We start from the raw sequence: 13253 nt of genomic DNA, 5'->3' as shown, positions 1-13253 counted from the left end.
AGAAGAGAGAAATCAAGAAATCGCACAGTGTAATCTGCTGTGGCTGATTTAGGATGTTCTCCCCATATGTTTTATAAACATTCCTTGCAAAAGATTCCACAAGTCCGCGTGTGATATGAACGGAAAGTTTACATATAAAGACCAACAAGCATTACAGTTACATTGTAGAATTCGTTTATTTATTAAAGATTAAAAGATAATATTAAATATATATTTTTATTATTGTATAAAATAATTAATACAAGAATGATGACGGTGTTATTTTGTGTTTGATTGTTACATTTTTAAAACTCCCCAGAAAACCATAAAGGACAGCTTATTTAACATTTATTTTCGCTCTGTTGTATTTATATATGCTTGTAATTTATATTTTATGCAAGCGCACTGCATAGAAAAAGACTCATTCATCCCAGCCAATCTGATTTAATAAAATCTTTCTAAAAAGCACTATTTAAATCATCCAGTGAAATTACATTCATATCGCAACATATTGCAGCAAAACAAAATATTACAGTCTCACATTTTTCCAATATCATGCAGCCCTTCCGCCTAGTATAGAGATGAGCTAACTCAATCCAACCATAATCAAACACAACTAACCCGAACTAGCTTTTTCTAGTCTTGAAGACGCTGATTGGCATGTTTGATTAGTGTTGGAGCAAAACTCTGCAGAACACCGGCCCTCCAGGACTAAGTTTGCCCATCCCTTACCTAGAAGATAAATGCTAGTTGGCCTTCATATAAAATGGGGATTATTCAGAAAATGGTTGCATTGTTATACAAGTATTGTTAATTTCACTACAACTTTACTTCTCTTCCATAAATGCACATTATACTCAAGAGACCCAACAACATGATACTATTTGAGTCACAAAGTCGAACATAGCCGTATTATAATTGACTGCACTGCTAAAATATTTTTATTCATCAGTACTTTCGTTTTGGAGAATGTATAGATATTATTAGCTTACATTTCTCAACCCATTTCCAAGCGACTTTTCGGTTTTCAGCATAAATTGAACACGTTGTTTCTTATTTTTGTTACATTTATGTGGGAATGTAGAATGAGAAGGTGTTTTGACAAATAAATTGTACTATAAAGTAAACATATACAGTATTGGTTTAACAATGTTTAGTAGACCAAAATACTGATAAAAGACATAATTTTTGCAGTCTAAAGAGAATGTGCTCATATCATTGTATTTGTGAATCAAAAGCCCCTTTCACACATACAGACCTTTCCGGAAAATTACCGGCAATTTTCCGGAAAGGTTGTATGTGTGAACAGGTCCTTTTTGAAAATACCGGTAAATTCGTTCTGGCTATTTTCCGGTAAGAGAAGTTGTAACATTACCGGCAATTTGCCGGAATGCTGCGCTGTGTGAACGCAGAAGGAATATTTCCGGAATAAGCGCGTGCACGTCTAGAACGTGCTGACGTAAGACTTCTGCTTTAGCCAATCACAACAGTCAGACGCATTTACGTCCGCGCGGTTTGTGAGAATAAAAGCCTTTGAATATTTTTCCAGACGCATTTAGCTGCTAGAAGTTAGTCAGATAACGTTTATATGTTCTCCTTAATGCCAACTGTGCAAATAATCATCGATAAGATGCTTATGATAAGCCGTTGTTTGTTTACCTTCAAGCTTTGCGTGTGCCCATTAAACAGCCTGTGAGCGGCAGCACACGCACATATTATGAACATCTCGACATGCGAATATGATCCAGTGAAAGTTGTTTACAATATTGATCATCAAAAGAGTTTGTAATTTAGTCAAATGTTTACAAATACAAGCGCAGCCGTTTAAAGCTCATTTGTGGTGAATGATGTCAGAATTTACCGGTATTTTGGAATGGATGTGTGAATGCTCTTTTCCGGAAAATTTCCGTAACGTCCTCGCCTGTGTGAACAGCGCTTTTTTGAACATACCGGTAAAGTCGTTCCGTAAATTTTCCGGATATTTTCCGGTATCACTGTGTGAAAGGGGCTAAAGTCTGTCAGAACAGCCACATTTTCCAAGTCGACCCACATTCGTGTGACAGTTTCCAGATGCAGAATCAACAATAAATTATTAAACGGAAAAACACTAAGCAATTTGTCAACATATTTGCATATATTTATGAAAATGTTCATATGAATTAGGTATTGATGTGTCGCTTTTATATGGTATCCTATGTATGCTAATTAAAGATCAATGTCTGTGGCACTGTAAACACTCTAGAACTGACTACCAGCGGCATGTGGCTTGAAATAACAGGTATCACGGAGACCCATTTTCTGAAAGAATGACTGGATATTTAGGGGGCCACAGAAAAGAGGAGAATCAATATCTGTCTCTCTTTCTCACTCACTCACACACGCATGCAAACACTGTGAAATGAGCACACGCATTCAGATACATTAAGCAGAGTTCAGGACATCAGCACTGGGCGTATATGGGAGGAAAGCGAAACAAGGAAGAGACAAAAGCTGGAAAAGAGGATGCGTAGCCATTGTTGGGGTCTTTTGTGTTCGTGGAAGCGTAGCAGGAACTTGAATGAGGAAGAGAATTAAGGCTGGACATTATCACGCAATTGTGTTTTGGCATACTTGTGCCAAACATAATTCTAGTCCAATCTCAGCAAGGTACATTTCCAGAATGCCAAAATCCTATGGGCCCACTGAGTTACCATCTGTGTACCACTATACCACTCCTAAGCTTAGCCCCCCACTCCTCCTTCTCCTACTTTCCTCTCCTCCTCTTTGCTCCAGCTTCTTCGGTCCCCTATTTTTGCTTGTTGGCAGAAAGTGAGGCAGATATAGACTGGATGGAGACATGACCCAGCAAACACATGCTGGAAGGGAGATGTGATTGGCTGATTTGACTTCAGAAATGTGCATGCGTCGTGATTGGTGGAGAATTGGTAAAGGCCTTTTGATTGGGGTTTGGTTGCTTCACATTGAAAATGCAATCACTTAGTAAAATGTTGGTCTTTTGTTTATGTCGAAAGAACTGCTGACTTGATTGAACTATTGAGCTAGGATTTGAGTCACTTTTAACTTAAAGGAGCAGTGATAATGATTGTTTATTCATCTTCAAACTCGGTGTACATGACTAATTTCTTTCAGACGAACACAGTCTGAGTAGTTTACATTTTTTCCTGGTTCTTCCATTCTGTATAATAATGTTGGATAGGGGATTTTATTCGGGATTTTCCAAACGCACATGAATCCATCTTTGGCCGTATGTTTTGCGCCACTGATGTTTACGATGCATGATGTAAAATGCACTCGTTGCAAATGTTCTGGGAATAGAAGCATCTTGTGGGAACCACTTATCACTAGGACTGGGCAGATAAAGGATATTATATCGAATTGCGATAAAATTTATGTCAATAACAATGATAAGCTGTACTTTTTTACTCTATATTGATCTAAGAGCCAATCCCACTGATGAAATGTGCAACAATGGGAATCTAAAAGTGTGTTGATATTAGAGATGCACTAAATTTTCCGCCAACAAAATTTATCATCTGAAAATATGTTACTTGGTTGCACAATGTCAAATATATTACTTTGGCTTTGACTTTGACTGAAATATGTTATGCCATTTAATGGACCCTCTAATTTTTGTGGCTTTATTCATTGTTGGCATTCTCTTTTGAACCTGGACGCAACAACTTATATTGAAATGTATATCAATATTATTCAGTATGGAAAATAATTATTGCATTTTTGACATATCTACCAGGCCTACTTATCATACTATTTGTTTATCACAGAAAATTACAACAAAGATGAAAACTAGTTAGCTTGGTGTTACTATGTAACGTTATATAGTACAGCTGAAATCAGAATTATTAAACCCCCTTTGAATTTTGTTTTCTTTTTAAATATTTCCTAAATGATGTTTAACAGAGCAAGGACATTTTCACAGTTTGTCTGATAATAATTTTTCTTTTAGAGAAAGTCTTATTTGTTTTATTTCAGCTAGAATAAAAGCAGTTTTTAATAATAATAATAATAATAATAATAATAATAATAATAATAATAATAATATTTTAAATTAATTTCAAACTTCAAATTATTAGCCCCTTTAAGATATATATTTTTCAATAGTCAACAGACCAAACCATTGTTATATAATAACTTGCCTAATTGTCCTAACCTCTCTAGTTAACCTAATTAACCTAGTTAAGCCTTTGAATTTACTTTAAGCTGTATTGAAGTGTCTTGAAAAATATCTAGTCAAATGTTATTTGCTGTCATCATGGCAAAGATAAAATAAATTAGTTATTAGAAATGAGTTATTAAAACTATTATGTTTAGAAATGTGTTGAAAAAATCTTCTCTCCGTTAAACAGAAATTGGGGGAAAAAATAAACAGGGCTATTAATTCAGGGGGTGTAATAATTCTGGCTTCAGCTGTACATTACACTTTTAAAAAATGACTAAACTATTTAAAATGAGTTGAAACAACTTAACTCTTACGTTTTTTTTTTTTGGAACAACTTAATTGTTTTATGTTCAATCCACATATATTGGTAAAAACCATTAAGTTAACTTAATCGATTTGTGTTGGGAAAACTTGTTGGAATTGTGGGGAACCCAGCATTTTTTCAACCCAGTGCTCTGACAGTGCTGTGGACATGTGTCTGCCTGTCTTACCTATAATTTATGGAGTAATTTAAATAAAATAAAAAATCTATCTTAATTTTCAAGCCTGTTTGAGTTTCTTTGAGAACGTTGGAAACCGGTATCTATTGGATACTACGGTATTTCTTTTCCATACTATGGATGTCAATGGCTACTGTTTTTTTTACAATTCTCCGACATTTTTGAAAATATCTTGATTTGTGTTCAACAGAAAAAAAGAGTCTCACATACGTTTGGAACCAAGTGTGTGTGAGAGTACAGATTGAGTAATTGAGTGATTTTTGATGAAGGTGCCACTCACATACAGTATAGGCAGCTAGAAAAAGATGGTGTGGCTTTAGGCTCGCAGTGGCAGCCATGTGAGGCCATATGTCATCTTACACAACATGGTGCTATGAAGACCTTACACCCGAGAGTTGCTCATTGGAGTGTTCAGAATGTGGACTTTGTCATCTGTTCACACAAAAGCAATAAAAGTAATCCGATTCAGTCTCAGAAGCACACGAGCAAGGGTTGGTTGTATGAAATCAAGCATTTGGGCCATTTATGATGCCAGCCTGTGTTACTTCAGTACCAAATCAACAGCCTCAGATGACTGATAAAATGACTCTAAGCTCAAACAGTCCAGTGTCAGTAATACAGTTTTTTTGTAAGTCAGCGCATTTAACACATTAAGTCGTGATTTGCGAAGAACTTTTGTGGCTGTTTTTTTTTAATGGCTTTTCAAAAGTGGTGGGGACGGAATTGATTTTGGCAAAAAGTGGTAGAGACACAACCCAATCTGTCCCACTCACAGATTACACCAATAGCTCACACAAATAATGTGGACCATAATAGAAGTGAATAAACTGCAATAAAACATCCATTGAACTCAAAAAAACGGAACCCACCCCAATAATATGTAATAATTTGGTACTCTTATATGTGCGTTTGTAACATTGTTTGCCTAATGGTCTTTTCGTTATATACAGAAATACTTTTTTGTTTTGATGATCAATAAGATTATTATTATTGGGTTGAATATATTTATAGATTAAAAGCTATATATTAAAAAAAGTATTTAATAAACTATTCATAGGAATGAATCTCAAAGGGAACTTGAAGGAAATCCAAATAGGTTGTGGGATTTACTCTTGTATTTCTGCTTTAATTATAATTAAGCTGCTAGTTTCTAAATGTTATTTATTAATGACTTTAATAGAGAGGAAGTCTAATATCTCCCATTTCAAGGCTGATTTTAAAAATGTGAATCAAATTTTGAAACTCTTAAAGGACTTTCTTTCTTTCTTTCTTTCTTCTTTTTGTTATTTTACTTACATATTTTATGCTAAAACGTTTTTTATTCTATTCTAGGATTTATTATGCATTTGATAGGAACTGTTTAGCAAATCTATTTAAAAAGAGTTTAGGAGGTTAACAGGTTTTAAATAAATTAAGTTGTATTTTTTTTATTAAAAAGTAATATTAAAGATTCTGATTGTATGTTCAAGTAATAGTAGTTGCTATTGGTGGGAGGATAATATTTGTTTACATCTGGATTACATCCGAAGATAATAAAATCAATGAATAGCTCTGAAGTTTGCTTAAATCTCATAATTTGATTTCAGTGTGGTTCAAATGTTGTGTGGTTAATGTTTTATGAACAATGGCTGTGAACGTGTTTAGTTGACATCCTCTGACTGGTATCTGTCCTCAGCAATGTGGCTCCACTGTGAAATGTTTTTTATGCAATAAATGTGCTGTATATGAAAATAAGATTGTTTAAATGAGATAGTGTGGGACAGTGTTAGTGGCTTCCACTTCCTTATTAACTGTAAAAACAATATGTTGCCTGCTTAAATTTTTAAGGTGATAGGTGTAATATTTTAAGGTATTAGGGTGTAATAACCCAGCAATTATTAAACAACATTTAAAGCTTTATTATACTTTAATAAAAAAACTATGCACCTTTTAACTGATTGTACTTTTTAGATTAAATTTATATTCATTTTCATTTGTCATATATTATTATTTAATATTTACTTTGGTTTCATGTCAGCTTCATTTAAATAATTGAAAAGTTCAGATGCAAAGACCTCTGAATGTCATCTGAAATGTTCTCATAATATTAGAATTTTCTCAAACTCCTGTCTTGTTTCAGTAATTTTAGTTGTATGCCAAAGAAAAGGTTATTTTCGTCACATTTAACATGAACATAACTGAATATAAAAATGAGGGGCTGAGAAAAATGCTCATTGTAGAAGAAAATTCCTGCTGATGGATTTTGCATTTGAACTCTTCAATTAAAGGGTTTTAAGAAACAAAAACAGCACTGGCGGTATTTATTATCAGCCACTAATCTGTCAAACTTTAATAAACATTGTTTTATTTTTATTTTATATTCAAATCAACTCAATTTAAATGATCATTTCATCCTCACAGCAACGAAACATGTTTTTTTTTTTTTTTCAGCCAGACGGTTAATAAACCCTGTACTCCTACAGCTAGCAAAATAGTATGAAGTCAGCCAATCAGATTACAGCTTGCCAGATCCAGAAAGTGCTTCTTAGTTGTGCATGCAGTGTGTCTCAGACGGTCAGTGGGCGAACAGTGGGCAGAGTGTCTATCTATCTGCACATCTATGTATACAGTATGCTCTATGTGTTAATTTCCACATTGTGTGTTTACATGTGGTTGGACGGATCTGTAAATACATGTCCCGCTGACCACAGCACTGGATGCACACACACTCTGGTTCATTTGTGTTGATTGTTAGGAGCCTGTAAAGATCAGAACAGAGCTCATTTTCTCTTGTGTGTGTGTGTGTGTGTGAGCAGGAGTTTGCGGTTTTGACCAAAGAGCTGAATGTATGTCGGGAGCAGCTGCTGGAGAGAGAAGAGGAGATTGCTGAGCTCAAGGCAGAGAGGAACAACACACGGGTCAGTAACTCCATAACCATAATCTGTGCGTGTGAAACAGACATCATAACCTCTTTATATCCCTTCCCTGGTTGTTTGTTTAGGGTGGCTCTTGTTGATTAAGTGGGTCAAATGTCACATACCACATATACACTACTGTCCTGTTGTCAAATCCCAGTTGTAAAGCAACAAAAAATAACTTAACTTCTAGTTGATCAAGCGGCAGAATGTTTATTTTTCTGATGAATTATCTGTTGAACTGCATCCCAATCATTACAAATACTGACCTATTGGAACCCGCATGGACCCAAGATTCTCATAGAAATCAGTCATGTTTAATGAAGGAAAAATCATGGTTTGGGGTTACAAAAGTCAGACCTTACTGACCTAATAAATAAAGCATGATTATATTTTATTTTGGTAAAATAAGCGTAATCTAGAGGCCTTTCGTTTAAGCCACTTCTGATACTAAATGATCAACTAGAAGTCAAGTTATTATTTGCTGTTTCTACAACTTGGATGCGTGACAAGACTTTTGTCAGGTAGTATATAGCATGTGTGTATATACAGTTTAAGTTAAATTGATTAGCCTTCCAGTGAAACGTTTAATTCTTTTAAAATTATTTCCCAAGTGCTGATTAACAGAGAGATTTTTTCAACACATTTTTAAAACATAATGGTTTTAATGGCTAATTTCCAATAACTAATTACTTTTGCCTTTGCCAATATGAGTTATTTTTCAAGGAACTAATATTCAAGTGCAATTTAAAGGCATAACTAAGTTTATTAGCTTAACTAGGAAAATTAGGTTCATTAGATAAGTCATCAGATAACAATGGGTTATTTTGTTGTCAACCAAAAATATGTATGATTCTTAAGTAGGCTAATGTTGACCGTAAACACTGCTTTTAAGATTGCTTTTAAAAATATAACATTATGGGAAATAATGTGCAAAATTTTACTAATTAAACATCACTTGTGAAATATTTAAAAAAAAAATGAAAAATTCACAGAAGCGCTAATAATTTTGCCTTCAACTGTTTATATGTGTATATTATTATCCTAATATCCTAATATCCTAATTCATAGTATTTGTAAAAACAGAATGTCTGAAGTACCAGAATGACCTTCTTGAGAGATTTTGAAGTAATCGTTCGATAAACTTTTTAGTAGTGAAGTGGTACATACTCATGTAAATATAGCAGATGTAGTAAGATTATTCATAACCAAACACACATGAACACTTTAGAACAGTGGTCACCAAACTTATTCCTGGAGGGCCGGTGTCCTGCACATTTTAGTTCCAACCCTAATCAAACACACCTGAACAAGCTAATCAAGGTCTTACTAGGTATACTTGAAACATCCAGGCAGGTGTGTTGAGGCAAGTTGGAGCTAAACCCTGCAGGGACACCGGCCCTCCTGGACCGAGACTGGTGACCCCTGCTTTAGAAAATATATTTGTTAAATGATTGTGTAATAATAAATGATTGTGTAATAATAAATGATTGTGTAATAATATGTAATATGTAATATGCAATTTGAAATATTCATAAATTTCCAGTTATATTCACTGTCTATAGTGACACGTGATGTAGAAATGATTTTAATATGCTGATTTGGCATTTAAGAGATGTTTCTTGCTGTTGGTAAAGTTCAGAACGTTTGCACTACTTAAGATACTAAATATTTATAGTATTATTTCCAAGACAAAATATCCAGTTCACTGAAAATAATAATAGTAATGTAAAGGTTAGCTATTATAAAATAAATAGATTAAGTTAAATCCATTGTTGTTGTTGTACTTTTGACATAAAATACCGTGTTAAAGATCTTGGAAAAATATTAAATAAATGTATTGTGGTATTTTAACTCTTTTTAACTGTATTTATCATTAAATAAATGCAGCATTTACATGCTTAGAACACAAAAACATCAAAAGTCTTTCAGGTTCAAGAATGTTAAACAGTAAAACAGCAAAAGCAATCCAGGGCCAGCTAGCAGTATCAAGGGCACCTTTAATGTTTATGGGCCTTTCTAGAAGAAAGAACAAATCTAGGACTATATATATATATATAATACTAATAATACAATATATTTACAACATGCTCCAAATGGAATATGAAAAAATACAAAAAAAAAAACCCAGACTAAATTAAATCAGCTACAAAAGGTGTGTGTGTGTGTGTGTATATATATGTATGTGCTGATGATGATGACTAGCTGCTGATGATGACTAGCTATCAGATTTGTGTACCATGGCCCCAAGCCATAAATAACAATCCTAGTAACCCTCAGAAATGTTCACTCAGAATGAAATGGTTGCTAACTAGTCTTCAAGTCTCTTCTATTTAAATGTTCCTCTTCTGTTTGTCTTCTCATGACGTGTAGCTCCTGCTGGAGCATCTGGAGTGTCTGGTGTCCCGTCACGAGCGTTCTCTGAGGATGACTGTGGTGAAGAGACAGGCTCAGTCTCCTGCTGGAGTGTCCAGTGAGGTTGAGGTGCTCAAGGCGCTCAAGTCCCTGTTTGAACACCACAAAGCCCTGGATGAGAAGGTCAGCAGCCCTGTCCTGTCGCACTCACATGCTGATCAAATGAATCCAAATATATGTATTTTTGCGACCACAGCTGCTTATTTGGTTTCTGTTTTCACTGTTAGTTCTGGTCATAATGAAAACACACTGGCTCAAGAGCTCCAAAAATGACCAAAAGCTCCATGAAAGTGTCACGGCAGTAGTTCACATGACTCATCTACTGTATTTAGTCTTCTAAAGCTGTACAGTAGCTTTGTGTGAGGGCAAAGACGAAAATCTGGTAAGCCCTTATATCCCTGCTGCAAAACGAGTACATTTTTTTGAAGTAGGGGGGTCGAGCCAAAAAGCACAACCTATTAAGTCTGTCCTATTAAGCAGAAGATTATGCGAATGAACGTGTGTAGCACTAATATTGCTTAATTTAAGACGTTTTATCAGTTGTCGCTGTATTTCACACAGTTGCGAATGTCCTTCACAATTAAGTTGCAATTGAACATTAATAAGCCAAAGTTTACATCTTAGTTTTTTCTTACAGTTGCAATTTTTCTTTCAACAGCATGTTCGCTGACCATTTCTCATAGTACTAAATTTATGGTGCCATTTCCTTTAAATTGTGACTTTTATTTCTCACAATTGCAATTGTTTTTAAGCTCTCATATAAAATTTTTTGAGAGTTGCGACATCAGAAAATGTAAAAAAAATATGCTAATCGATTTAAAGCAAACTGACTATCTTGATGTCAAAACGATCAGCGTGAAGAATCAAATACAGAACAGTCCTGTAATCTATTTTTGACATGTTTTTGATGCCAGTGTCAATTTGTAGATGTAATGTTGTTTACATATATTGTAGGGATATGAACTTTTTGTCAATTGAAATTGATCAGATGAATGAAACTTTCATACTTTCAAGTTACACTTAGTATATTATAACACTTTTTTTGTCGTTATTTTGGTGGTCAAAAGGGCATCAGTGTGTGGATGTCAAATAGACGTCAAGGTTTTGGCATCAAATTGGTTTGCATTTTCGACATGGTTTTAACATCATGTGAGAAAGCTTCTCAGTGGACAACTTAATGTCATGACTTCGAATTGACATCAAATTAATTAGCAATTTTGATGTGTTTTTTGATGTGATTCTTGATGTCAATTGGACGTCATTTTGACATCAAGGTGTCCACTGGAAAGCTATCTCACCATACTGGCTTTATTTCTCACAGACGTTTTTTCTTAAAATTATATAAATAATTTGCAATTGCATGCTTAGAAGTAGGAATACTCCGATCGATCTGCTGGAGATTGGTATCGGCCGATAATCACATATTATAACTCGATTGGTACTTGCCGATCTGTCCCATCTCATGAACCAATCGCAGGTGCTTGTTTACAGGTTTACGCAGAGGAAGATGCACGTGCGCTGGGCTCATTAGTAGCACTACAACTGTTATGAGGTAATTGATGTGTGGGGTGCGGAAGTGATCGCTGCGGTCCCAACAAAGCAGCTAAAATATATACAGATGTGGTGTGGTGTCTGTTTATGCAGTTTATTGGTGCCATGTGAGTGATGGTCTCTTTGTTGCAGCCAATGCCTATCCAGTGTTTTGAGTTGCTGTGACTTGAGCAGAGCGATCTCACCTATGGTCTTATCCAATAGTACGAGTTCTGCCGGAAGCTCCGCAAGTCTCGTACATATTCATAGCCACTCCCTGACATTCGTGAATTAGATTAAATACCCTGGAAATCATGGAGACGAGGGTGAATTAGCAAGAGAACAGATCGCAAGAGGCACGGTGATGTTTTAAGCATTACATTTGTTAGGTTAGACGAATAGCACAGTAAATATATCTTGATTTGCTTGATCATCTGGAGCTGTGGTCAGTAGTTGGAGAATAAAATATTGGGACATTTTATTTATATATAAGAAGTGAAAGTTCTATGTTTTTGATAATATTACAAGATTACCAAACCCTGGCTGGAAATAGAAAAAAACTAAATAAAAAATAATGATGAAATAAATTAATAATGAAAATAAAAATGAAATAAACAAATATGTGTTTATAGGTGTGTATATTAACTTATGCATTAAATATATGCTCCAAACTTTTTCCTGATTGAGACGTGTTGAATCGGAACTTGGTATCGGTTGCAAAAGTCCTGATTGGAGCATGCCTACTTATAAGTTATCCAACAGTTTTGGCCTTTTTTGTTCAATTCATACTTCTTTTTTTAAGTCATAATTGTGACTTTGTAAACAAAAAATTTCATGACAGAAACAATTCAACAACCCGATATCTAGACAATAACAGTATCTCTTCAAAGAGGGCATGTTTTTTGGACAAGTTCTCCCTGTTGAGTCATAGTCTATTGTTCTTCTCTCCCTCAGGTTCGTGAGAGATTGCGTGTGGCTTTAGAGAGAGTTGCCGTTCTAGAAGAAGAGCTTGAATCATCTACGAACGAGGTGAACATCATATCTTTTTGTACCAGCTTTTTTTTTCTAAGCATGTGGCATGTCAGTCTTGCATGCTTAGATTTGTTCGTTATGCTCAGGTACTGTCTTTGCGGGATCAGATTAAAAGGAGAGAGCGGGGTTTGGACAATGGAAAGGAGGTGAGTCACAACTATTTTGAATCTTGTTTCGAATGTTTTCACTGTTTTTTTTTCCCTCATGTCCCTCTGTTTTTCACACAGCGGCTCCCAAATGGCCCGTCCTCCATCTTGGATGATGGCGAGATTGACAGACAGAGAGAGGGAGAGATAGAGAGACAGAGAGCAGAGCTTTCACAGTTAAAAGAAAGACTGGCGCTCATGTGCAGACAGGTAAGTGTTGCACTGCTGTCTGAAGAGGATGCATCGTAAGGACTGCAGACAAGATTAGCTGATTCAGAAAGAAACCATATTTTATTCACATGGTTTCACCAAGTCACATTGAAGACTTTTTAAAGATCTTTTTTTGAAAGCAATTATGAATTAAATTTCAGATGTATACAGGGCTAAATGCTAAGGATTTTTAAGTAAGAAGTAAAACTATTTTTAGAAGGAAAAAGATTTTTACTTACCCCATTAGGAAATACAAACAACTTATTTCTGAGCCACGTATTTTAAATAATGTGTCAAAACAGGAAAACCCTAGTTTGCTTCTTCTTCTCAACATAACTTTTTCTAAAAATAAAAAAAGGCAATATTTCAG

The 13253-nt window shown here is 34.9% G+C and overlaps 1 protein-coding gene across 6 annotated transcripts in view; it reads left to right on the top strand.

The window, feature by feature from the left end:
• The window catches only part of ppfia3 (PTPRF interacting protein alpha 3), a 77199-nt gene that overhangs the window by 10642 nt on the left and 53304 nt on the right, over positions 1–13253 (top strand). For 2 of the 6 annotated variants that reach the window (XR_015480889.1, XM_087244606.1), the window contains exons 3-7: positions 7452–7553; positions 9924–10088; positions 12450–12524; positions 12614–12673; positions 12755–12883. Coding sequence is in view for 3 of the 6 variants with exons in the window: in XM_087244606.1 (XP_087100732.1) it covers positions 7452–7553; positions 9924–10088; positions 12450–12524; positions 12614–12673; positions 12755–12883 (531 nt within the window). In the remaining 3 variants the exon portion in view is untranslated. Of the gene's footprint in view, positions 1–7451; positions 7554–9923; positions 10089–12449; positions 12525–12613; positions 12884–13253 lie in introns of all 6 variants that reach the window. The other 4 variants (XR_015480890.1, XM_087244607.1, XR_015480888.1 and 1 more) reach the window with 2 other exon arrangements.

This window comes from Danio rerio, chromosome 3 (genome assembly GCF_052040795.2).
Source record: "Danio rerio strain M-AB ecotype USA chromosome 3, GRCz13ab, whole genome shotgun sequence".
Classification (NCBI taxonomy): Eukaryota; Metazoa; Chordata; class Actinopteri; order Cypriniformes; family Danionidae; genus Danio; species Danio rerio.
The sequence above is the reverse complement of the archived record's forward strand: the minus strand, read 5'-3'. Positions and strand labels throughout refer to the sequence as shown.